This window comes from Callorhinus ursinus, unplaced genomic scaffold (genome assembly GCF_003265705.2).
Source record: "Callorhinus ursinus isolate GAN/ISIS: 27379988/994484 unplaced genomic scaffold, GSC_fseal_2.0 scaffold6, whole genome shotgun sequence".
Taxonomy (NCBI): Eukaryota; Metazoa; Chordata; class Mammalia; order Carnivora; family Otariidae; genus Callorhinus; species Callorhinus ursinus.
Genome location: NW_027397068.1, coordinates 47,732,414 through 47,759,870, shown reverse-complemented (window position 1 = coordinate 47,759,870; position 27,457 = coordinate 47,732,414). Strand labels below are relative to the sequence as shown.

Sequence of the window (27,457 nt, the reverse complement as noted above, 5' to 3'; positions counted from 1 at the left end):
CAAACGTAGTATCAAAAAAGGAGTAGAATATAAGTGTAAGTACCATAAATGTGCAATAAAGTGCTTGAAGGAGAAAGATGAATATTGGGAGATTGGAATAATTTTCATAGGGAAGGAGAATTTGGAGATTTGTCTAGAGGTACAGTTTCAACAGTTAGAAATAAATCAAGGTAAATAAGAAATTTAGAGTATGTCTTGGCCAGTCCACAATCCTCTTTATCTGGGGCAATACCCTAAGGTGCTATGACAACTAGTTGTACTGGTATCTCAGGTGCAGATGGTAAAACAAAATTTCTGTTTTTTGCTTGGTTAACAAATGGTATTTTTAGTCTTTTCATGCAATAGAATCCAAATTGTTGTTTATTTAAAAAGTCAAAACAATGATAATAGGAAAAAATTGCCGGGGTGCCTGGGTGGCTCAGTGGATTGAGCATCTGCCTTCCGCTCAAGTCATGATCTCTCTGTCCTGGAATTGAGCCATGCATTGCCCCCTGTCGGGCTCCCCCTTCATCAGGGAGTCTGCTTTTCCCTCTGCCTCCCCGCTCCCTTGCTCCTCCTATATGTTCGTTCTCTCTCTCTCTCTCAAATAAATAAATAAAATCTTAAAAAAAAAAAAAAGAAAATTGCCTTCCTGGATAGAAATATAGAGTACTAATATTTATGGATATCACAGATAAGAATTCAGTTCTTCAAAAGAAATTCAGGAAATCAGTCTGAAAAGTAGGTTAAACTCTCTGTAACCTCAGTTTTCTCATTTGTGAAATGTGGATGAAATAAGTGTGAAAGTTCTTTAATCATATTTAAAATCAATTATCTTTAGAGCAACTCAGAAAGGTCCTGTGATTCAGCGGTCTTTTAATGAATCCATATAAGGTGTCAAATATTTTATTAAGCACTTTAAATACACCTCATTTAATTATTGCTATTATACAAGGAGTATTTGTATTTTAAAGAGAAGAAACTGAGGAATGGTGAAGTTAAGTAACTTGCCTCCGGTTACATAACTGTTAAGAAGTAGGGCTGTCATTCAGATCCAGGTCACTGGCATTTTCCTGCAATATCTTTTCTAGTCTGGTTGAGAATCAGTGATTCTCATGAAAGATGGTACATACAAGAATCTGGAGGGGAGAAGGAATCATTTCAACTGGCATACCCTCACACATCTTTTTGTATTACAATTAGGAGTTGTGTGTTGGTTCCTGTCCCCTGAATGATGGGAATTTTCCTTTGTGGAGTGTGTTGTGAACAGAGTGAAGGCAAAGAGAAGTTGTGAGCCCCTGGGTTCATATTGCTGACAGAGCATACTGAGGCAAGTTTGATTGCAGATGAGCACTTATTAAATGTTCCATGTTATTACATTTTATATGTAGTATTTAATATGGGGTAATCTGATATATTTTCTTTATGAGAGAAGAAGAAATGTGCTATTTTGTTTGCCTTTTTGAATTAGCTTCCAAAAGCAGATCAGTTTTGGGTTGCTCAAGAGTAACTTCTCTGGGTTTTCTGTTATAATTTACTTTGGTCAATCCTTATTCTTTAGCTTATATTTCTTTCCCTCTTATCTTAATGGCTTTGCTGTATCGTTTTTAAAAATGTCAAAACTTTTTGAATATTAATGAGTCAGAATAATAAAATAATGAAAGAAAGTGATTGTAGAGTACTGGATTTCATTTTGTGTGGCAAGAGACCCATGGAGTTTCCTTAATTTGAGAGTTTTAGGCATTAATCAGCCATTATCTTTTTAAAAAATTTTTTTAAAGATTTTATTTTTTTTAGAGAGAGTACTCATGTGCACGTCAGTGGGGAGGGGCAGAGGGAGGGGGGAGAGAGAGAATCTCAAGCAGACTCCATGCTGAGTGCGGAGCTAGACGTGGGGCTCTATCTCTCGACCCTGAGATTAAGACCTGAGCAGAAATTGAGTCAGATGCTTAACTGACGGAGCCACCCAGGCGCTCCCATTATGCCTTTTAATGTTGCCTCTCACTTATTCTCTGTATTGTTTTCAATTAGAGTTTTTTTTTTAAGATTTTATTTTTAAGTAACCTCTACATCATACGTGGGGCTTAAACCCACAACCCTGAGATCAAGCGTCCCATGCTCCACTGACTGAGCTCCACTGACTGAAGGTGCCCCTTCAGTTAGAATGAGGAGGTCTACATAGACTTCATCAGAATTCTGTCTTCTATGTCTGAAATTCTTTCATATTTTCCATCTTTCTTTGCTGTGTTCTGGGTAGTTTTTTAAGATCCATTTTCCAGGTCCCTGGTTTTCTGTCTGTGTCAAACTCTGTCCATTTGGATTACAATTTATTGTTATAGGTTTTACTTACAGATATTCTAGTTGGTTCTTTTCAGAATCTGCTTTTTGATAGTTATTTCTTGATATTATATAATCATTTATTTCTTTAAACAGGTAAAATGTTCTGTACTTGATAATTCCATTATCTACAGTCTCTGAAGATCTAATTTTGATACTGTGTCTAATACTCAATAATAGTAATTGGTTTCCTTGTGTGTGCTTTGATTTTTTGGTTATATTTCTTGGGATTTTATATCTGGGAATCATTTGCTTCAGCCAGACAGCTGGACACATCCAATTCTGAATCAGTTGAAACCAAATTCTCTTTTTGGTATTTTTGAATCGAAAAGATAATGGATAAACTGTGTGTGTGTGTGTGTGTGTGTAATAAATCATATTAATAAAAAATGTTAATGCCAGTCTCCAAATCTGCTTGCGGGCCAGATCCTGGTAATATTTTTCTCCCTCATTTCTTGAGATGTGTTCTGTAGAACAGTAATTCTGATGTGGAGTAAGTTAGTAAGCATTGTATTAAAACAAGATAGTGCTTTATTTAGCCAAATAATTTTGGGAAACATCAGGTTGAATGATGGGAAACAAGTTTTTTTCATCATAGAACTCAGGAGATCTTACATGCAAACAGAAAGTTTGATGCATAGTAGTTAAGCAGAATTTTCCTTTATCCCACTCTTACTCCCCTTTCGGGGGATGTGGGTATATATATGGAACATCTCATGGGACTAGCGGTACCAATGGAACATGCTTGCCTACTAGAAGTCTGCCTCCTGATACCCTTGGCTTCTGCTTATTGCCTTCTCACTATCTTCACTGTGTTTATACCACTCTGTGTATGATTGTGTGTGTGTGCGTGCGCACGCACACCTTATATTTAAACTTGCTGAGGGAAGATGTGATTGTATGTGGTAACCTTTATTCTCAGAGTAAGATACTGTCTTTGAGTAGAGCTATTGTATGAAGCTATCTCATAGGCCCTTGGTTAGTATTCTTTGGACCAATTGGACCAGGTAGCTAGTTATTTCTAGAGAGGTAGATTCATAGGACTTTGTTTTCCCTTGGGGGACTTCCTTTTTATTTTCTGTCATTTGACTGTAATGTTTCCAGGACTGTCTGTGTCTTATTTATCATTGTTTTCAGGACATCTTAACAGAGGAACTGATACATACCAGATGCTGGATCAGTCTATGTTGAGCCTTTTAGCCTGGCAAGCTCTGGCAGTCATCTGAGAGTGGAACAGTATACTTGGCAGTCCTATTGGTTTGACCATTATGGATGGGTTACTTTTTTCATTTTACTATATTCTCCAGTATCTTTTGAAGAGAAATTGGCTCCATCAGATTTTATAAACATCCGAAGTAAAAAAGAAGTTCTTTTGAATATGCTTTTGTCTGCCTTGTGACAAATAATTTCCTTTCAGATTCATTTCAGATGCCACAGTCTTGGTGAAGCTGTGGTTTTTCTCCAACCCCGTTACTCACCTGTTCTTGGTGTTGCCATAGCCCTTGGTACATGCATCTTTCAGTACATGTCCCATGGTTTTTGTTCATTTTTGTCTTCCAGCCAGACTTTGAGTTCGTTGAGGGTGGAGATGCTGAATGGAAGCTTAAGTAATATCTGTGTGCAGTTAAGATCTAATCAAGCATTTAAAATATCTGTTTCCTGGAGAAGGGGAGGAGAGAACAGAGAAGCAATCTGAGCATCTAGAAGATACTTTGGTGTTTGTTAGATGTGGGCTAGTGAAAGAACAGTTGCTAACAGGATTCAGCTGGCTGAGTAAGGCACTTGGTTTGGCACTTTGAATGTATTGTCTCATTGGGTTAATTTGACCCTCACAGTGAGCTGTGAGATACTTGTGATTTCCTTTTACAGTTAAGGAGACTCAGTGGTTTGCTGTCTTCACGCTTGTGTAGTAATAGTAAAGTGCCTACAGGCTGTTGAGTGAAGGAGGGACTGGGTCTGACTCCAGCCCTTGTGTGGCTCCCTGTGTGCTGCCCAGCATACCAAAGTCCAATTGTGGTGGTGAGCTTCTTGCATGTTTTTCTCTTAATCCTTTAGGGGAGTTCTGTCCATGAGAGCATGTTTCTTTTTTTGAAATGGAAACCAGTGAGAAAGTATGATTTATTAATAAGGTTTTACTCTAAGCCTATGTTGGAATGTTTTCTGTTTGAACTGAGGTATGTGCTCATAGATGTTAGTTGTCTGAAATATCCTTTTTACCCTAATTTCAAATAGTGTTATCACCAAATAGCATGACTCTCCTTTTGATTCTGTTAACATTTCTTCATGATACCTACAGCTAACTGGTTTCAGTAGTTTGCTCATTTGAAAGTAGTTGTCACATAGAGCCAGATGTTTTTAGAAATGATAAGTTTGGGAACTTTATCTGATTAAAGGGCAACTTCTTATATTAGCTTCTGTTGAGTTTTTAGTGTCTCTTTTTTTTTAATTTTTTTTTTAAGATTTTATTTATTTATTTGACAGAGAGAGAGAGAGAGAGAGAGAACACAAGCAGGGGGAGTGGGAGAGGGAGAAGCAGGCTTCCCGCGGAGCCCGGAGCCCGATGTGGGGCTCGATCCCAGGACCCTGGGACCATGACCTGAGCCGAAGGCAGACACTTAACGACTGAGCCACCCAGGCGCCCGAGTTTTTAGTGTCTTTCTAGATAAGAAGATAATCTCTGCTTTATAGTAGATAAAATGTGTCCTGCGAGTCCTTTATAGCTCATTGTAAATGCATAGGGGATGACGTCCGAGTAGATAGATGTGGCAGGAGCTATCGCTGATTGCTCTCTTTGCTCCCTCAGATAAGGAAAGTTCCTACTTACAAAATGGATGCTGAAATTATAGCTCTGGTCAGTCACTAGAAGCCTGAATAGGTTAAATGTCATCTCATTAAAAATAAGGATGTCACATATAGTACACTGTAATGTTTTTTCGGTTGACTCAGTATTTTTTGACCACCTATTGTGACGGGCAGTTTTCCACTCACTGGACATTCAGAAGTAAACAATGTTGAAATTAGTGTCCGAGGATTCACTCATTCTATCTTAAATTATTGATTATCTCTGAAATACTCTTTGGGGCACCTGGGTGGCTTAGTCAGTTAGGCGTCCTACTCTTGACCTCCGCTCAGGTCGTGCTCTCGGGGTCCTGAGATTGAGCCCTTTGTCGCGTTCCCAGCTGAGTGTGGAGCCTGCTTGAGCCTCTCTCCTTGCCTCTCCCTCTGTACCCTTCCCCCGCCCATGTACACGCACACACTGTCTCTCAAAAAAAATCCTTTGCTATTATTTGCAACTATCTCTCTTCACATCTACTAAAATCATAGATTTTGCTGTACATTAAGGAAAATCAGCTGTCATGCCCTGAGTTCCCTTCTCATAAATTAAAGTACCTCTAAACTCAAAGTTTTAATTATATAGGCTAATAATTTCATGCGGATCAAATAATGAAATTTAGAACCATTCATTGTAAATGCTTAAGCCAAAATCTCGTGTAGGTGAAATTAGTCACTTTTCATGTTACAGAACTCTCCAGCTCCTAACATAGGAGCCAATAGTGGTTAAGCACTATGTGCCATACACACTGTTTAAGCTCCCGTATGTATTACAGCTCATTTAGCGCTCAGTACACCCTGTGGTGGCTCCTTTTACCCCATTTCACAGATGGGCAAATTAAGGCAAATAGAAGTAAAGTGTCTTGTCCTTAGTCACATAATTTGCAAATAATGGAAATGTATGTATAACTTTGTCATTTGGAATCCAGAATCCAATACTCTTCCTTACTACTCTATTTTATGTACTTTGAATATGCAGACATATAAACATATCTATTTTAAATGTCCTTAATTTTCTGAGTCTCTAGTGATACAGTGAAGGTACAGTGCTGGCTATGTTGAAATAATCTATTGCTTTTTCCTTCTTCCCTCTACTATTTGGTGTAATTCTATTCTTCTTCCTCCTCCTCCTCCTCCTCCTCCTCCTCCTCCTCCTCTTCTTCTTCTTCTTTTTTAAAGAAACATGACTATAAAAGGTTTAATAATGAAAGTCCAGATTCTCCTTTGCACGTCTTTTAGGTATGAGTTTTCCACCTCTGCTTCCTCTTTTCCACAAAGAGGAGGAGGAAGAGATTCGAGGATAGAAACCAGCCCTTGAATTGAGTTTCTCTGAGACTGTCTTTTGCAGTCCCTTATCAGAGTTGTACTTACTTGAAATTGAAATGTCCTTCATATCTTATTGCATTGTTTAAGATACATCTGTGGGAGACATTAATTTCCACACAGTGGATGAACGAATGAGTGTCCGTTTTTGAGAGTGTAAGGGCATTCATCTGGAGGATGAAAATGTCTGAGGGAGCGTTCAGTTTTCACGTGAGGTCCAGTGGCTGCTTATATCCATGCGGGGGAAGGGAAGGCATATGTCTGACCTGACCTCACAGTTGGGCCTGCCCAGGGTTGTGCATCTTAATTAGGAATGAGTCACCACTTTATGTTTTGCCATTGATTAGACAATGAGCTTTTCTTTTGTAGCTGTTAAAGGCTTTTACATCTCTGTTGATAGCAGTTTCTTAAAGTATTTTTTTTTAAGATTTTATCTATCCGAGAGAGAGCGAGAGCGCAAGAGAGAGCGAGAGCGCAAGAGAGAGCGAGAGCGAGAGCGAGAGCGAGTGAGCGAGGGGGAGCTTAAGCTGAAAGGAGCGGGAGAAGCAGGATCAAAGAGCCTGACGTGGGGCTTGATCCCAGGACCTCAGGACCATGACCAAAGTCAAAGGCTCAACCGACTGAGCCACCCAGGGGCCCCAGCAAAACAAAAACAAAACAAAAAGTATGTAAGGCAAAAGTATGTTACATCTTTGGAGGCAACTCCAGTTCCATTACCTTGTATCTTAAAATTTTTTTCTGAAGAGTGAATGTCCCATCATCCTCAAGAAAAAGCTTAGCTTGAATTGAAAACAATTTTTTTTTTCCTGTTCTACCGATATCATGGAACAGAAATCAAACCTAAGAACCGATGGGATAAATCATGTTAGGGTACCATGAAGACTTGGGCCAAATGATTTTCCTGGGGGAGTATACCTTGTAGAAAGGACATAAGCCATCTTGAGGAATTGAGGGAGGCAGTTTGGATATATTTCTGTACTATTTTAAAAATGAACTCCTAGCACCTTACTTTTTGAGTCCATAGCATAGAGCATTTGATCATGCTTTCATTTTAGAATTTATGCTTTGTATATGTGGGGGGAGGGAGGATTCTAAAGTGAAGAAGTTGTTAATCACTCTTGTATTATAAAAGATTGGGAAAGATATATTATGCTAAATAATGTTATCGGATGTGAAGTCCTTTACTTACAGTACTCATGGAATCTTTAGTGCTTGAAAAGTAAAGATACCATTTCTTTTCCCGCAGAAACGCGCGAAGGGACAAGTGTTATTTGACAAAGTGTGTGAACATCTCAACCTCCTGGAGAAGGACTACTTTGGACTTTTATTTCAGGAAAGCCCTGAGCAGAAAGTAAGTGAAATGATTTCAAGTTCATGTGTATCTTCTTAGAGAAATAATGTATTTTTTTTTCTTAAGCAGTATAAAATTTTGCTTTAAAATGATTTATGACATATTTTTATATTAATTGTAGAAATTTGGTAAATATTAAAAACCTGTGCAGAGAGAATCACCTATAACTTTTTTGCCATTGTGTGTACGTTTTTCCACTAATACTGTAAGCAGACAGAATGGAGTATTCTATTCTGTGTTAATTATTAGAGACTGAAAGAACTGATTTAAACATTTTTTAGGTTGAATTTTTAGTTCTTGAATTCACTTGTATGCTAGGACTTAAGCATGCCTAAAAAGCAGGGAGGGAAGCATTTTGGAAGGAATGTCAGGAGGACCAATGCGTACTTACCTGGAGGCTTGGGAGGGCGCCTTTGCCTGGCTGTACACTCCGTGGGGGCTGTGTGGGGTGAATGTGTTCTTTGCCCTGTTGTTGGGTTACGGGGAGGCAAAAAAGGAGGTGGGGCCCAGCCTGACTCAGTTGGTAGATGCAACCAGCCAGGACCCTGGGCAAATCTGCCTGACACCAAGTATGTTGAGATTGTTCGGCTCCAGGAATTTCCCAAGACACTAAGCAGGAGCATCAGAGTACTCTAATGCTTGATACTAAGCATTTGCATTCCAGGGAATGTCAGGGCTTCTCAGTTTCATGTGTAAATTAAAGAGAGAACTATTAATCCAGTCTGGCAATTAAGCAGATAACCTGCAGCCTTCTGTCTTAGTCAACTAGTTTGGGCATTTCTAACAAAGTACCATAGACTGAGTGGTTTATAAACAACACCAGAAGGCTGGGAAGTCCAAGCTCAAGATGCCAGCAGGTTCAGTGTCATATAGATAGTGCCTTCTGTGTCCTCACAAGTGGAAGGGATGAGGAGCTCTCTGATCCTCTTTTATGAGGGGGCTTACTATTCCCATTCATGAGGGCTCCACCTTCGTGATCTTTATCACCTCCCAAAGGCCTCACCTCCAAATATTGTCACATTGGGGAATAGGTTTCAACATATGAATGGCGGCGGGGGGGGGGGGCTTCGCACATCCATTCAGTCTCTAGCACTCTCCTCGTTGTTAAAGGACTGTTCCTCTTCTACTTGACTTTGAGTAATGGGATGTAACTGTGGTGAAGATACTGAGTGTAGGACTGAAAGGTAAAGGTTTGGTCCTGTTGCACCCTACAGTGAAGCCCTTTTTAGGTCTGTTTGATTGTGGCTGTGGACAGACTCGCTGAGATGGTGCTGTCTGAGTATGCCATCCCCAGCACTTGGTCACAGGGAAAGAAGTTACTTTCTTCTATCTAACATTTATGTCACAGTCGACAGAACAAAATAGTCAGTAGATGAACATAGGCGGTGAAGTTCATTTGCCCACATGCTGTCATTGTTTATATGTCCTGGTAATGAAATACAGAGTATTAAGGGTGATAATTACATATAAATTAAGTTTTCTCAATTTGCCTAGTCTTAATGCTTTGATACTTAATTGGTGGTTTAATTCCACACTTAAATGAAAGACAATTAAATTGCATGCCTGCCTGCAGAATAGTATGCAAATGTTCTTACTAGAATCCTGTTTAGAATGCTTTTCTCAGAGGTAGTAACATATTAGATATTCGACTAAGTAAACTAGGTGCTCTTTTTAGACCGGAAATTAAAAGGTGGTCTTGATAATATTTCTAACCATGTGCCCTTCTACTGGTCCTCAAAACTGTCAAAGAGAAAGTGATGGGAATTTGGCTATCATTATCCACTTTTTCTGAGATTACATATGGGGAGGGTCATCAGAGCATTTAAGCTTTGTGAAAGAGGGAAACCATCTAGTATGTTGTAAAACATGTAGAAAAACATGTTCTGTTAGTAGAAACAGGATATGCTACATAAAGACATCTGGTATTTCCGCAACCCTAGATTTACATGAGGAAGAGTGGTATTCAGATAGTAGGATTCACTAGTTTTTATCTTTATGACTTCCAATATACGTGTCTAATCCCTATCTTCGACTTGAATCTCAGACTCTTAACTGCCTACTGGACACTGTACTCAACTCTCTCAAAGCAAACTGGCATCTTCCCCTTAAACTTCATCTGTCACCTGAAGAGTCGATATTGGTCCCTTCCACCCTTTCCAATTCCTTTCATTGCTTACCAGTCAAAAAGGTCTTGTCTTTTCTACCCGCTAACACCCCTCTCCCAGTTCTCTGGGTCCACAGTTTGGGCTTTGGTTTACTCCCCTGTCCTCTCTTGCTTTGACTATTTCGTTAGCTTCCTGTGTGGATGAAAGGTCTGGTCCCCGGCCCCTAGGATCACGCTTCACACTGCTGCTAGGCTGAGTTCTCAGGAGTGCCTCTGGGATCCTGTTGGGTTTGAAACCCATGCAGTTTCCACAGTAGGATACTATAGGGTGAAGGAATTTAAGCCGCTTGCTTCATGCCGCATATTCTCTGTGTTTATAGAAGTTTCAGTCACTTATCTCAACATGAATTGAAGGTGAGGTAAAGCCATAGTTATTTGTATGAAAATTTTCCATGGAGAGAAAATCTAAACTTTCCTTCGATTTTAGTGTAGTACTGTGTCTCATGGTTGAGATCTTGAGTTGGAAGCCTTTCAATTTACTCCAAGTATGAAAATCTATCATTATTAGTGTTAGAACTTTTTAATGTCTCTTGAGAAGTTTTGTGTAAACTTTACTATGGAAAATGCCGTTAAAAATATGTGGAATCAAGCAACATGTTACTCGTTTATATATGGCATTTCAAGTCCATATAGTTCTTCTATTCCTATCTAACTGGAACCATCATTAAGGGTTTGGGACTCTCTCTAAAGGGAAAAATATTGTCTTGAATTTTTGATGTTAATAGAGTTTGGTGTCTGGCCCAGTGATTATGTTCTTTTGCTTCAAGCCATATTGAAAGAGGAGCTTATTAGAAGTGTAGTTGATATCCACAGCTAACTTTATGAAAATGGATGAAAGTGTTTGTCTGATAGCCTGACCATTTCCCTCCAGAAACTAGAAAAACACAAATATTAGACTCTTTGTCATATATAAACTATTCTTTAATAAAACTCTATATTCAGCCTAGTGGTACCTTCTAATATCATAAGCAGAAGTTTGGATCACGTTCTCCCAAATGCATAGTGAACATTCTGTTGTAACGTAGAAAGCCTGTAACTTTTCTGCTAACGCCAGCACTAGGGTGGTGTTCTGTTAGACCTAATTTAGGCAGAGGTATAATAAAAGGGATCTGCTTCAGTGCTATAAATTCTTAAGGGAAACTGCAGATTTTAGGCAAACTTACTTACACTTTTTTTTTTTTAAGATTTTATTTATTTATTTGAGAGAGAGAATGAGCATGAGAGGGGGTTGGGTCAGAGGGAGAAGCAGACTCCCCGCTGAGCAGGGAGCCTGATGCGGGACTCGATCCGGGGATTCCAGGATCATGACCCGAGCCAAAGGCAGTCGCTTAACCAACTGAGCCACCCAGGCACCCAAACTTACTTATACTTTTAACGTTTGATAATACAGGGTCGGGTGAATTTAATGTCTTTCACCTGGCCAGATTGACAAGCACCAAGCGTGAGTGAGGAAGGCACAGCTAAGCATTTTGAAAAACTTCTAATTCTGGGGTCTTAGCATCCAGCCTGAAAGGGAATCAGGCGAGATGGATGTTCATTGGGGTGGGTTGGGGGGGGCGGGATTTGGATGTAGATGTTGTGAGGGTGTCCTGGGTCCGTATCTAGGTCTGCTCTGCTCAGTGGCCTGCAGCCCACTGAGGACCACAAATGGGCTGCTGTTGGTTGATGGACTTGGCTGTTCTTTGTCAGGTGAAAGTGGTTAGCACCTTGGTGGAATAAAGACTGTAGGGCTTGACATTATTTGATACAGCTGTTTAGTGTGATGGGGTGGAGTTCAAAGACAACACTTCTATGTAGGAACGTGGAAGGCAGTGTGATGTGCTAGGGCTTTCTGCAGGAGGCTGTCAACAATAGAATATTTAGCCAGTGAAGGCTGGGCATCTACCTGTCAAGCCAGTTAAAGGACTTGAAAAATGTCTCTCTACCTTCGACTTCTGGGAAAAGACATTAAAAGCAATCTGTGGCTATACTGCTGAAAGAGTGATCCAGGGGGCCCCAGCATTGGCACTACCTAGAATTTGTTAGAAAGGAAAATTCCAGGTCCTTACGGTGGACGTACTGAGTTGTAATCTGCGTTTTAACCAGATCTTCAGGGGACTCAGGTAAACCTTTAAGGTTTGAGAAGCACCGATGTAGGTGATCACTTTGAGGTGACAGAATTGTAGAGGTTTGGAATGTTACAAAAGCCAAGGGAGTAGTGGGCCCTAATAAGCCCAAGTGGCTCATGGTTCTAGAAGTGTGCCAACAGCCATAGCCAATTAGGTAGGTGTTAGGCCATTCCCATTATTCGTGGACATTTAGACCGTGTAGTCTCTGAGGTTTTTCCTAACACCAGCATCCTGTGAATCTAAATATAATGATTTGTAATCAGGGCTTTATCTTTTTGTAGATGTTTTTGTTGTTAGAGGATAATTGAAAATCACCTTTTTTAAACCCTTTTTCTGGTAACAGGTATTAGAAGTGTTGTAGAGAAGACTTGGTTAACCAAGACTGTTTCACCCTCAGATTTGTAGTGATCAGGACTAAGGTAAAGGAGCTTCTCTAACTGACAGAAGGACTTCAATGTAAAAAGAAATATGTGTATAGGTACTTGCTTTGCTCCTCAGATTTCTGTAACCTTCTAAGGCAGGTTTTTGTTTTGTTTTTAACCTTTTTTGTGTGTCACTTATTCCTTTGGCAGTCTATAGAGTGAATTCTATGACAAAGCTATAAAGGTACTGCTGATATTAACCAGGCTTTTTTCTCCTACATTCATAATTGATGGTAATGCTCAATTTCAATTAGAGGTCAGTGAAAGTGAAGACATATCATTTTCCCCCCCAACTGATTCATAGTCTTCCAGTTTCGTGTTCTAAGATGATTCAGTAACACTGGGTTCTAGGACTCCATTTTAATTTTAGTTTACTTCTGTTGGAAGCCTGTGATAGGATTCCTTGTAATTTTTATTTATTCCTTGGTTTACCTGATGTTCATTCAGAAAATAAATATGTATTGAGTTCATACTTTGGGTACAGAGAGGGGGTGAAAAGGGGAAGGAGAGGGATGCCAGACTGAGTGAATGAATGTCCCTGCCCTTAAGTGTAGCTGCCAATATACTTTTATTTCTAAGAAGCCGAGATAAATTTTATTGACATCCGGTGTGGATGTCTTTTTAGTTTTGCATTGTTCCCTGTACCTCAAAGTTTGGGAAACACTGAGAAAAATCCCCCTCTTGCCTGATTATGAATTGCCTGAAACTGTCACTTAAAACAGATTCTCAGGCCCCTTCCCTGGAGAATGTTTCAGGTGGGCCGTGGGTAAATCTGTCTTTTTAACAAATTTACCAGATGGATTCTTATCAGGCAAAACTTAGTAAAGGTTAGCTAGATAATACTTTAACATGTACATAGAAGGCTATGGACTAGTCATACTGGTAATTAGAGAAGGGATTGTGCTGTTTAACGTGCTGCCTTTGTTTCCACGAAGATTCTTCCCTATAGAAGGACAGCTAAAAGGGCTGACATTATCCAGACAGTTTTCTCTAAGGACAAGGGGACTGATTTTTATTTCACCTGGCCCATGAATATAGAGTATCTGATTTATTAATTTTTTAGAAATAATCATATAACTATTAACTTCTTTAATCTAGGTAACATATCACCTTTGGAAATATAAAACTGTGTGAAGAAGGGATATCTCTCCAAAGGGGTTAGGTTAATTTATCATTGCAAAAAAGCCCATCTGTTAAAGGCACTGGGTAAAGGACTTTGCATTTGTACTTAACTCTTCAGGAGGCATTTGAAGGAATGGTTCAAAAGAACTACCCTATGAGGTACATATTGTGATCCTCCTCTAGAATTGAGCAAACTGAGGCTTAAGGAAGCCAAAGAATGAGCCCAAGGTCACAGAATTGGTGAAAGCCAGAATTGGACTCCATATAGCTCTCATTCCAGTCTATATATATGGTGGCCAAATCTTTAAAAGAATTGGAATTTTGCACCATAATCTCTCATGGTGGTGTGTGTGTGTGTGTGTGTGTGTGTCTGTGTGTGTGTCTGTGTGTGTGTCCGTGCGTGCACATTCATATACCCGTGTGCATTTATGCCCTTCTCGGTGTTTTTTTCCCTCCTTCTGTGTCTACTTCTTGATCCCTCCAGCACTCTTCAAGTGTCAAAACCAAGAAGTTTATTTTTATTTGTTTTTCTTTGTTATATATTTAGATGTTATATATGTTATTAATTTGTAGTTGATAATGCAGATAATAGACATGTATTTCTTTTAAAAGTCACATTGTCATTTTTTTTTGCCTTTTTACTTATGAATTTATGACCCTAGATGACAAAATTCTATCCTACTCAGGATCTTGGTACTCATTGGGGCTAATTATTCAAATAAAAGCAACCCTAAAAAAATACCATAACTTGGGGTTTTTAAGATGACCCGAGCGTGGCAGTGGACAGATTATCAGTCAACAGCTGTTAGTTTAGTCCTTACTGGTTGCCTAAAGCTGCTAAGTACCGTGGAGGGTACACGGAATAGGGTCTCCGGTTACCCTTGCCAAGTTGTGCGAGGGACGGGGAGGCCTCCTTACTCCTCGGTGGGAGCAGAGCTCGCAAGGTGGAAGTGAGCGTGGTGAGCAGAGGGAAAACCAGTCGGCGAGTGGCAGGAGTGCCTTCTGCAGCTGCTGTTTGGTCACAGCAGGTAAACTCGGCCCGCTTCGTGTGTGGGTAGGGATCTGAAAAAAGGGAAGGAAGCCACTTCAGTCCTTCAATATTCTGGCTGGCCATACGGTGGAAAGTGGCCAGGAGAACGGCTCCGCGTCTGCGTCTGGCTGGCTGGTGGAAGGACACTTCTCACTCATTCTCCTGGGTCCGTAGAGCTCTTTGACTCTCTCCATGCTGTGCAGAAACCCCGCAGGGAATTTGTGCAAGGTGTTGGGGCTGCAGGTGAGAGTGGAAGGTGCTGAGTGACTTGGACACAGGGTTATTTCTTGGGGTCACAGAAGATGACGCTGCTCCCGCCGTTCTCCTCCGCCTTCTTCTGCGGCAGGGCATCTGTAGCAACTGTCACATGGTGAAACCAGAGACCTGGAAGGGTCTGTCTAGTTTAAGACCAGTGAAGTCGTTTCCTTTCTACTCTCTTCTTTCTCTGTGTTCATGTTTTGAGGCGACCCCCCCCTTCCAGTTGAGCAGCCGTTGTCTCTGATTCAGTTTCCTTCCTGTGGTTGTTGCTTCCCTGGATGAAATGCCATAACACATCCGACCCTCCTTCGCCTCTTCCCCAGCTTCTCCCCTGCCCGGGCTAGAGACTGAATGATGTGTTTTTCTCACTCTTGTGCATGCCTCATAGCTGGCCATTTGTGAGCCAGCTGTTGTGGGGACAGCAGCTGCAGGGCAAGGAAACTGAATGCCAGGCTCTTTCTTAAGGGGAGAATTTGAGCTGCTCCCTAACTTAGCAGCGGAGGTACCATTGGAGCATCGCACTGGCCCTCCTCGTCAATGGGGCCATGCAGCTGGGACACCAGTAATATGAAACTCAACCAAGCTCTGGTAGTTCTTTATTGAGACGTTTGAATATCACCAGTGTTAAAACAGAGCATGCACACCTTGGATCCTTGCAGCCCTGAGTGCAAGCCGTGAGCAGTGTAGTAAAACCCAGGGGTCCATGCAGCTTTGTTTCAAAGCCTCCTGTTACTATTTTTTAGTAGTGGGAGTTAATGTTCTGTTATACTAATTCAATATATTGTTAAGAGAGTGCACTGTTATTTTCTGTCCAACAACAAACGTCTTAATTATTTGCTTTATGTATCTGAAGAAAATTCTGTTTAAGCACACATGTTACATTATTTGGGATACTTTTAGAATGAATGAAACTTATTTATTGTAAAGCCAATTACAGTTGACTCTTGAATAACATGGGTTTGAACAGTGTGGGTCCCCTTATGCAGAGATTTCTTCCAATAAATACAGGACGGTTCTGTATCTGCTCATGATTTCCTTGACATTTTCTTTTCTCTTGCTTTATTATAAGAATACAGTGTATAATACGTATAACATATAAAATATGCATTAATTGACCTGTTTATGTTGTTGGTAAGTCTTCTGGTCAACAGTAGGCTATGGTAGTTAAGTTTTTGGGGAGTCAAAAAAATTATATGTGGATTTTTGACTGTATGTGGGGGTCAGCACCCCTAACCTCCACATTGTTTAAAACTGAACTATTTCAATCAGTATATTGTATCTTAAGAAGTGTATTTGTTCTCCTGCATCAATGAAGATAAAGTAGGGTGAACTTTAATTGAAAGGTTTGACTCGAGGAAGGCAGAGGAAGTAAAAAATATATTGACAAAAATATATATATACATAAATTTTTTTGGTTGGGTCTTTTGCTAATAAATGTTTAATGTCCTTAGGTGGTTTGAAACCTAGTAGTTCAAATTTGGTCATTTTTGCTTTAAGATATAGTGGTTTCCTAGAATTTTTTTATATTAACTTTCTCAAAGGGTACAAAGGGGGAAGTGAAAGGGAGTTCCTTATGATTTGATTTCCCACTTGGCGTGAAGTTTAAAAAGGATGTTACATGAAGAGCAGGAAGGACACAATCAGCTGCAATCTGATGGTACTTCTCCATAGCATTGTATAGTTGCAGGGAAAAAGACAGTTTAGAAGTTGGCTTTAGGAGTTGAGATAATTGTGTTGGATTGGGGTGTATATATTTTAAAGAGCCAATTATTGTCCTTGGCTGAGCTGTCATTTCAGTGTCCTCAGGGGCTGATTGCTGGCAGTTCTGTTATAGAATAAAGACTACATGTAGATATATTGTGTCTCATCATTTGGATAGATGTTTGATTTCAGATCCAAGCAAATGAGGCCCAAGAGACCCACCTTAAAAGTGATTTAATGTTTTATTTGTAATACACACACATTTAAAGACAAATCAATCCTTAGCCCACTGGAATGCTAATAGGTGAAAGCTGCTTGAAATAGGAATTTATGTTTACATTTAAATATGTGAACTGTAAACTGTCCCATTTCGGACTCTGGAATATGTTTTATGGCTTAATTAACCTTTTTTTCCCCCCTCCTCCTGTAGAACTGGCTAGATCCTGCAAAAGAAATAAAGAGACAACTGCGAAGTGAGTATTTAAAATAATCATACTTCTTTTTTTTTTTTTTTTGTATTTCAAATCTTTAATTAAACTCATTTATCTGAAACATGTTTACACACAGGACAGATAGAGGATTTCAAGTAACTTATGGTAGAGTCCACTGTCCATTTAAAAATATGCTTCTTTCTTCCACAAAAACTCTGTGTTGAAAGGCAAAAAAAAAATTTTCTTTTATACTACATAAAAGCTAGATGCAAACTTCTGATGTATATTTACTTCACTGTCAACTCTGATGCTGAAGCTGGGAGGCAGAGATGTCCATAGTTCGGTTAAATGATGCAAATAATAAGCTTCCATTTCTCTGAGATATAAATTAGAAGCCTTCGCTCACTGTCTATCACAGTAGTACCAGACTTGATTGACTCTCACATCCGATCACTTCTTCTTCTTTCCTTTCCCTTTTTTACTTCCCTCTCCTTGCTGAAGACTTTGGTCACTACCTCCTGTTTTTTGTGTCCTTGTTTTTAGTTTGGGTATCATTTCTGCTATATACAACATTACTGACTTACGTGATGGGAACTGTACGAGACAGAGGCTGCCATCTTCCTGTTTGAGCTGGACCCGGACTCTGCCCCTGTACTGAACATCACGATTCCACTCTCTAGAGTACATTTTATTTTTCTCAAGGAATACATTAAGTCCAACTGCTGAGCACACATCTTGAATCTCAGTAGCTGTAGGATTTTCAACAGCCTTACTTAATGGGGATTCGCCTCCCCTCCGCAATGGTCTTCTTGTTATTTAAATGAGCAGGATAGATACAAATGAACCTGTCCTGATCGGCCTGGGACGGAGCGGCGGCACAAGCCATCCTCACCCAGGCCTGCACAGAGCCCACCCAAGACCTCCCGGGGAACAACCGGCCGGAATTCAGTTCTGAGATTTCGCGGACGACTCTGGCTTCCAGCCAATAATCATACTTCTAAGTTCATCTTTACATCTGTTTCTGTCTTTAATAAAATTCATAGGAATGTAGACTAGAATACTAGTGATAGAGTGCATTTATATCGTAAAGGAAGCTAAGAATACTAACATTATTTTTGTAGAGTCCTGACTTTATTTCATCCATGGCTTAGCGACTCTTCTGGCCAAGAGGTTCTAGACTTCTAGTCCTAGATATTCTGTCACAGTGTCCACCACGAAGAAGGATATCTGACCTTCCCTCTGGGGGAAAGAATGAGGAGCTGCTTTTCTGTAACTTTTGCTGTTGATATAAGTTTTACTCCAGACAACCAGTTACGATGGCTTTGTCTACTTTGTTTTGGAAGTGTGAAATTGGTTTAATTAATAGGCTTGTCTCTGGCTCCAGAGGCATAGATACACTGCTCCTAGACGTCCTGGAGTGCAGACTAGGGCAGAAGAGCCTGGAGAGCCATCTCTTCAGTCCTCTGTGATGGTCATCTTCCCTCCTCCTTTGTTCCACTGTCCAAGGCCGCTCTGTGTGCTCTTTGCATCTGGGTTTCTAGTCCATTCTGCCGCATTTCCCATTTGCTCTCATGGTAGACTCCCGAAGTGACTTGAGCTGTGTCCCCTCACCAGCTACAGCTCCTGCAGTGGTTCTGCCTCTGCAGGTGGCCTTGCCTGTGGCCAGCTTTAGGATATCTGTGCCAGGAAATGTCATCGCCGCAGAAAACCCTCTGCTAGGTTTCTCGATACTTAAGTTACTGTAGGGTGGGTGAATGACCAAAGCAGAAAAAGGAGAGAGCCATGAAGAGCTGAAATTTTTAGACAGGAGAACACAGTTGTCACCAGCCCTTCCAGACTCCCTTCCAGAGCTGTCCAGGGAGAAACCATTGCCCTGAGTGCTGGCCTGCGCAACACCCTTTGTACGGTTGGTTTCATCCCCTACTTGTTTGTTACTCCTGACGTCAGTGCGCTGGAACGAATCTGTACGCTTCCCTTCTGTCACTTACTGTCTACTTTCTGTCTCGTGTTAGGTTCTCTACGGTTGTTTTCTTCATTTCCTTTTCTTTCTCCCTGAGGTCATTCATGTTTGTGGTAGTTTCCTATCATTTCTTCTCTGCTCCCTTTTAAAATTCTGAGCATATACCTTATTTTCCCATTTCTTCTCCTTGTAGACTCTTCTTTTCCTTTTTTAAGAAAATATCTTTGAATAGGATGACCTTCCTGATTCGCCCAGGACAGGGGTTTCTCGGGACGTAGGACTTTTAGTGCTGAAACTCCAGCAATCCCAAGCAGACTGGGATGGTTGGCCACCCTGACTATTATTACCCCTTCTTTCCAGCAGCCCCTCCCCCCTCCAATTCCCCCCTGCATTTATTATCTTGGTGTTTCATCGATTTATGCTTGGTTCATAATGGGAAAAGGGGAAGAAAAGAAAAGGAGTAATTAGACATGCAAGTGTTATGCTGACATTATGGAAGAAACTGTACAGGAGAGCCTTGGAGTGTTTCCTTTGTCTTTTGTACAGTTGTTCTATGCTCTGCAGAGTACGTGAATTCAGAAAGGTACGGATGCTTGGTTCCTTCACTTTGTCTGAAACCAGACCTGCCAAGTGACCCACACCATAGAGAGAACAGGATAACCTCTGAAACGTGATCGATGTTCCATTGACTTGTTTCCTACGGTCTTGTTTTGGTGTTTGATTATGTTTGTGTGTCACTCATTTGAGAGTCATGGAGATTCCTAGTTTTTGGAAGGCAAGACTCTTGCGGGTTATGAATCACAGTCTTGTGTTTTGATTATTTGTGAAGTTTTTTTAGAGTTATTTCAAGACTTTCGCCCTTGTGGTTTGGCAAGAGGAACAACAGTAACAAATAGGATTTGGCTTTTTGGACAACTGGAGCTAGTTCTCTAAATGGAATCCTGTGCTGTCCTGATGGGGAAATTGGCTGAGGAGACGAAGTTTTAGCTATTGCCTTCACCTCTTCCTTTCTGCTCCTGTTAAAATGGACCAAAGAACTGCTAGTTTTATCCTCACCCAGCTACTGCTATACTTTGTTACTTTTCAGTTAATAGGCACTTAGCAAAGGTAAATGTTAATCTTTTTTCAGTTACTTTTGAAAACTGACAGCCTCTTAGTTCCTGTTTAAAATTTGCCTGAAAATCTTCCTCTGATGGACGAGAATGAGACCTGCATGGGATTACTATATAAATGGTCCATAGCTAGATGGACTATTCATATATCGCTAGGAAATTTTGTGGTAATATTTAATTCACAGTTAGCATTATTAGTGCTGAAATGTAAGTGTTCTGTTAGAAACTTATCCCTGCATTCCTATCCAGGCAAGCATTTGCTCATGGTAATACTGGGAAAACAGAAAATAAGGATCCATTAAGAACTGATAATCCTGTGTTGACTTTGCTTCATTATGGTCTAGCAGTCACCTTGAAGAGCTCCTCTTCCCACCCAGCATGTGCTATAGGATGAGGAAGTCTTGCTCTTCAGGAAAGTCCTGTGTCCCGTTATGGTATTTTAAATGTGACGCAGGACAGAAATGCAGGATTGGCTTTATTAGTGGAATAGTGATGTACCGAACCTAAATGCAATACAAGTGCGTGTGCGTTCCCAGTAGCCATTCAACGAGTATTTGTTGACTTTTGAGTGAGAAAAGTGTTAATGTACTGATGGTGAACAAAGAACAAAATGACACGTTGGAAAAGAGACTGGGATTCAGTAAAATTTTCTTCAAGTCCACAAAGTAAAGCAACCACTAGGCCTTCAAATATGGATGGAATGAAATAACATGCACACATTTTTGTTGATATTTGGAAATACTATAAACTTTGACCACAACCCTAAGTTCTGGCCAGTGGAATTATTTGGATTCCTTTAAGAAAATAATACCTGCCCTCTGCCCAGAGTTGTGTTTTTCTTTCTTTTCTTATTTTTAAAGACATCCAAAGCATGACATATCAAACACTAATTAAATGTTAATGTACAGGTAGCAATGTTGTACTTTTTATAATTCGTTTCTGACATGGTTGTTTGCTATATTCATTCTTTGTGGCACAGTACGGCCAAGCACGTTACATATGATGAGTATACTTATACCCACTCCATAAAAACCTGGGAATAATTCTATTGTCTTAAAGTTTTGTGATGTTTTACTCTTCTTTCCCTTCTTTGGGATTTCTTTTAACACTTTCTTCAGATAGCCCATTAATCATTTCTTGAATGGCTATAGTGATCAATTATTACCTCCCTTCTCCCAACAATGTACAAATCTTAAAATACTTTTTTTTTTAAAACAGTAGGGAATATTTGGCATGTAGAGATAATGTGGTTAAAACAAGTCTTAAAACGATTACATGGAAGTTATAGTAGAATTTTTGCATACTAAATCACCGTACAAAACATTTGAAGTATTAGTAAATGTTTGTAAAAAAGTGAATATGGGGTCCCTGGGTGGGGCAGTCTGTTAAGCGTCCAGCTCTTGATTTCAGCTCAGGTCATGATCTCAGGGTCTTGCGATCGAGCCCCACATCGAGCTCCGCACTCAGTGAGGGGTCTCCTGGAGTCTTTCTCTGTCTTGCCCCCTCCCTGCTCACGTGTGCGCTCTCTGTCTCTCAAATAAATAAATCTTTTAAAAACAAAAGTGAATCTGTTCTCTAATAGTTGGGTCATTTATGTAATTTTTATTTTTCATTGTTTTTGTAAATAGTTTTCTTAAAACTAAAAAATGAAATTCTCCAAACTGATTTACAGTGAGACTAGTGTGTACTGTTTGAACATTAACCTTTAATTTTTATCAAAATAAGTAGTCATTCTGTTGGTTGGATAAATACCCATATTTAATAATTACAGATCTTCCTTGGCTGTTCACCTTTAATGTGAAGTTTTATCCTCCTGATCCTTCTCAGTTGACTGAAGATCTCACCAGGTAATTTATACTTATATTTTAAAATACAGCTCTTATATATTTCTGAGCCCTGGGAGAAGAATGGTAATTTCAGGATTAAAACCAAAATATTTTTTCATAAGTTGAGTTCTAGAAGTTTCCTTGGAGATGAGTGTACTTGGAAATACTTGGAAATGTTGCCAGTTTTAAAAATTTTATTCACTTTCCTTTAATTTCTCTATTTACAGTTGAATAATGGAACATTAAAAAAAATATATCGCTGGCACCTTTGTTTCTTATGTTGTTAGACTTTTAAAAATCATTGATATTTAATATTTCAGGTTAATACTAAGATGGTTTTTATTATATCACCCTTGTGTAGCTGTGTACTAGTCTCATATCGATCACAAAAGTGATAGAAGGGTACAAAAAGGAAATTATTTTAAAAAGCCAATTTTGGGGGGTCCCCTACCTCAAAGGGGAAAGAAAACTAATAAGGTAGGCTTTCTTAATAGCTATTTCATTTCCATCTCCTTTGAGATTGTCTGGGCTATACAAACAGATGCTCAAGTTGTAAATAAAAGATTCAGTTGTGGAGCAAGAGAGCATTTACTGATTCTGAGAAGCACTGAGTATTTGAATAGTAACCAAGGAACATTTGAATCCACAAGAGCCTTGACATCTTAGCCCTATTCAGCTTGGTTACCAGCGATAGGACTTACTAGCTTTGCTAAGAATAAGTGCACAGATTACATGGCCAAGGAAAACTGTGTTCAGAATACCCTCTAGAAAACCACAGGGTCTGACTGAAAAAGTCTGCTTTTTTGATTCCTTTGGTTCCTGTGCCCCTGATGCTTTCTGCTAGTTCAGTTTTGTTGTCAGACATCAGGTCCTGTCAGTGCTTAAGAGTGCATGATACCCACGTGAAAGAGGAATAACGGAGATTCCTTTCCAAGACTGGATAAATGACAAGCCTCCCTACCCCCCATTGCTACTTGTTGCTAGATAGGGGTTTTCTGATCCTAAGTAAGTTGTGATCGAATTAGCTTCAGCTAGTAAAAAATAAACCATAGCTTTCGTAACTGCACAGTGAGCTGCTTGGGAGCATAAAACTTAACGGGTGGATGTGCTCTGGATGCAGAGCCTCACCACAGGAATGCCGTTGAGTGCTGCAGTTGGGGCTTTGTGACCCAGCGCCCTCTCTGTACGTATACTTCTTGCAGTAATTTGTTTGGGGGATGGTAATCCTCTGGTGATTGCAATTTACAGCATCAGTAAGTGCTTTGGATTTTCTTTGAAATGGGGCTCGAACGGTCTCGCTGTGTGTGGTGAGAGAAATGAGGTAGTTTGGTGAGCTACTAACCAAAAGGCTGGGCAGGCGGCCTGAGACCGGCCACCTGCCTGGTAGCCCAGATGTCGTGACTGAAATCTTTCCCATGACTTGAGTGAAAATTTAGAAGCTGAGGTGGCTTTTGAGGAGTCTAGGAACACTGTTCAGAATAATGTTTGAAGGATACCGGGTCCTGCTCTGTGAAGAAGAAGCTGGGAGTTTTGGGGCCTTCGATTTCATCTTTGAAAACAGGAAAGGACCACTGTGAAAAGTTGAGACTATTATCTAAAAAGGAGCAACGAGATCTTAGAAATAGATGGAATCTTTGTGTTGAGGTCTTCAAAGTGCCATAAAATATGGAGAACTAGCACTGTTCTTGATTAGACTTCGAGAATCGAAGGATACCCTGGAAGCCTAGTTTAAAATTGAGTTTTCTAGAGTTAATGCGGTTGTGCTTGTGGTGTTTCGGGGATCAAGGGAATGTAATCCTCCTTAGAAAGAGAGCTCCTGCATGCAGTGCATAAAAATCCTCGGACTGGAGCGACAGCGAGGGGACTTCCATTCCCTCACAAGACTGTTGAGCCCTTGGCAGCGTGGCAAGTACTTTGCTAACTGCGGCACTAGGCCAACAATACACCAGGTCTCTGTCCCGCCTGACAGCGGACTTGGTGGTAATCTGGGTATAACTGGACTGGCTGGTGGCTGACCGCACGTGCCGGGTTGTGCTGTCCGACCCCACAGCCATGGGGCTGGCCCAGCGGCAGCGCTCCAGTTGGAACGTGTGGGACAGAGTGCCGAGTGGGACCGGGCTGTGGACGCCAGCCGGGCAACAAAGGAAGGTGGCCATCGGCTCACAAGAATGACACTCTGTAAAAGACCTTCAAGAACATGGGGCCATTTAGTTTGGAGGGGTCGATGGTAATCTTATTAGCAAGTAGTTAAATTTGAGAGTAGAACTCAGGTTTTAAAATGTCAGCAAAGGAGTTGGTACTGCCCCCCCCCAATCCTCATAGAATGTAAATAACATGGTTCTGTGTGTCATTTAGTGGAAAATAGAGTGTTTTATAACTAACTGCATAGTAAAACCACTTGGAACATTAAATAATAACTACTCTTCTAACTTAACATTATTATAAAGATTATTATTATTATGGCTATTAGGTATTGATTCCTAGGTAACATGTGGTGTGTTTTATTTATATTATCTAATTTTTATCCTCACCTTCAAAGGGGGGTAGAATTCTCATTTTATAGGCGGGGAATTAGCCTCAGGCAAGTGAATGAACTCGCTCCAGGTCGGGCAGCATCAGCTGTGCCTGGCCCTGAAGCTCATGCCTTTTCTATTCTAAACTGAACTAGCTGCCGCTTTAGCTGGAGTAAACGGGCAAGTAAGGGCTTTATAGTAAAGACTGACTTATAATTGTTCAGTTTTCTTTTCCAGGAAAAGAGATTAGTATTAATTGGCTAGGAAGGATAAAGGGTGGGTGACCTTAGCTCTTCAGGCGAATGCTTAAGAACCGCAGGTGTTGTTAAAATTTCCTTAGTCTTTACAACTTTTGAGGGACATGCAAATTTTGATTACAGTTTTAAATCAAAGGAGAACAGTCTAAGTGATTACAATTTTTACCTTCAGTCACAAAACTCTTTATTATAATAATAATACGCTGTGACCAGAATAGCAGTTCAGATTTCCCCTTCTGTTATGAAGCCCATTAGACTCACTTTCTGTAAATAAGCCACAGGTTAGGAGCCCCAGGAGCTGGGTGGACTTCTTATTAGAGAAGACCGTTTTTGCTATGGATGTAAAGAGTTGCCTATATGGTCTGTTTGTTTTCAAAGGAGTATGAAAACTCAAGGATTACTAGTGCTACCGTCCTAACTGATGTTCTTCTCCCCCTTGCTCCCCCTTGCTCCTCACAGATACTTCTTGTGCCTTCAGCTCCGGCAGGACATTGCCTCTGGCCGCCTGCCTTGCTCTTTTGTGACGCACGCCCTCCTGGGATCTTATACTCTGCAGGCTGAGCTTGGGGACTATGATCCAGAAGAACATGGCAATAGTGACCTCAGTGACTTCCAGTTTGCCCCCACACAGACCAAGGAGCTGGAAGAGAAGGTGGCAGAACTGCATAAAACCCACAGGTGTGGTGACTCGCTTCCCGGAGAGAGAATAGTCATGGGAGACTTAACCAGCTTCCCTTCTAACGCTTGCTAGATGTTTGAGCACAGTGTACGGGATTATCCAGTTTTTCTTTCTGGAACCTCACTTAGTACTAATCCAGACAACCTGTAGCCCTTGTGATATCCTTTCATTGTGTTCATGACTCTCCTGTGAAGAACAGTGCTCATGATCCCCAGTGTTTTCATTTATTGGAAAAAGTCACTTCTCCCTTAGGACGTCTCCTTCCGCCTCCTCCCAAACCTGTTCCCTAACACACACACACACACACACACACACACACACACACGCGCGCGCGCGTGCACAGCAGACATACCCATGTCCTTGTTTGGCATTTACTATGTATTCTGCCTTTTGTTTTTATTATCCTATTTGCTAAAGCTGGAGAGATAGTGAGCGTTTGGATCAGAAATGTGGGTGGCGATGAATCTGGGAGCAGTAAAATGTTTTCTCTATCCACAAAAGATGACCTTTGCTCTAGCAGCTAGGCTTTACTTACTTACTTAATACCGTAGTAAATATACCGTATTACATTTCAAGAACTTTTATATCTTTGTGAAAACAAATGTGTTTTTTAGCACAAGTTTAAAAAACTCTCACTACAAAATCATAGTTTGTCCCATATTGCAGGGTTGAAATTATGTAAAAATTTGACAAAAATGTTTGGAAAGGAACTTTCAGAGATTAGAAAATTTTTTTTAAAGATTTTATTTATTTATTTGACAGAGAGAGACAGCGAGAGAGGGAACACAAGCAGGGGGAGTGGGAGAGGGAGAAGCAGGCTTCCCGCAGAGCAGGGAGCCCGATGCGGGGCTCGGTCCCAGGACCCTAGGATCATGACCTGAGCCGAAGGCACACGCTTAACGACTGAGCCATCCAGGCGCCCCCAGAGATTAGAAATTTTTAAACAGACCGCATTCATTGACCTTTCTGTAAAAAAAAAGGGGGGGGAGCAGTATTTCTTATATTATTAACTTTATTCCAATTCTACTCAATAGGTATTTACTGTATAATTTGAATTTGAAATAGCAGGTCCTGAAATGCCACGGTGAATATGGAGTCCTGCTCTGTGGGAGCTGAAAACTTGTGGACTTGTGACTAGAGACAGGGATGGAAATAATTTTAGTATGGGCAGGATGTGATCTGTGTTAACTACCGTAGGTGTAAAGTCAAATACAAGTACTTGTGGTCTGTATTATGACCAATCCTGGTGAAATAAAATGAAGGAGTAGGAAGCAAGAATTTGCCTTTTTCAGAAAGATGAGATCACTTTTTTACTCTCAGGTAATTCATGTTACACCCATTTCCCCAGTGGGGAAAAAACCTGAAAATAATTTTCTAAGGTAATCTAAATCTCTACCCTTACCCTTTTTATCTTACGAGGAAAAATGCCTAAGGTTCAGAGGTGAGCCTTCTCACCCATTTCCTGCTTGTCTGCAGATTTTGTGGGGTTACCGTCTCCAGCCTGGACGCTCTGAGCTCATATGCTCCTTTCCCGTTTTGGCCACGTTTGCCTTGCACCTGCCAATGAGATAATACTGTTTCTTTTGATTCTCAGGGGCTTATCTCCAGCACAAGCTGATTCTCAGTTCTTGGAAAATGCAAAGAGGCTCTCCATGTATGGTGTTGACCTACATCACGCCAAGGTACTGCCCGTGTCCTGGGAAGTGGCATCTTTCCCACCTGTAACAGAAGTTCCGAGAGGACTCCAGTTTCAGAGTGGCCTAGCTCACTTTTAGGAAAAAGCTCTTCGCCCTCACCCGAGGGTGTCTGTAATATTTCTTCTGTGACTAACGGTGGGGTTTATGCTTGTGGGAAGGACCGTTGGTTCTCGCCCTACTTCTTTCCTCAGTCTTTTCAGTTAATGCTCTTTCACACGTGCTTATTGTAAGACTCCCCTTGTCGGCCATCTTTACCCCTTGCCCTGGCTTATCCTGCATCCCCGCCTTTGCTGTGTCAAGGGCTGCCTCTCTCCCAGCCGCCTCTCCCCCCTCGGTCGTGGCAGAAAAGAGCAGT

General features: G+C 40.7%; 1 protein-coding gene and 1 pseudogene across 22 annotated transcripts in view; one reads left to right on the top strand and one right to left on the bottom strand.

The window, feature by feature from the left end:
• The window catches only part of EPB41L2 (erythrocyte membrane protein band 4.1 like 2), a 206,461-nt gene that overhangs the window by 119,556 nt on the left and 59,448 nt on the right, over positions 1 to 27,457 (top strand). For all 22 annotated transcript variants that reach the window (XM_025865473.2, XM_025865470.2, XM_025865461.2 and 19 more), the window contains 5 exons: positions 7,718 to 7,822; positions 17,058 to 17,100; positions 21,902 to 21,977; positions 25,186 to 25,404; positions 27,000 to 27,087. In XM_025865473.2, coding sequence (XP_025721258.1) covers positions 7,718 to 7,822; positions 17,058 to 17,100; positions 21,902 to 21,977; positions 25,186 to 25,404; positions 27,000 to 27,087 — 531 coding nt within the window. The remainder of the gene's footprint in view (positions 1 to 7,717; positions 7,823 to 17,057; positions 17,101 to 21,901; positions 21,978 to 25,185; positions 25,405 to 26,999; positions 27,088 to 27,457) is intronic.
• On the bottom strand, positions 17,151 to 18,035 carry LOC112818349 (signal recognition particle 19 kDa protein pseudogene; annotated as a pseudogene).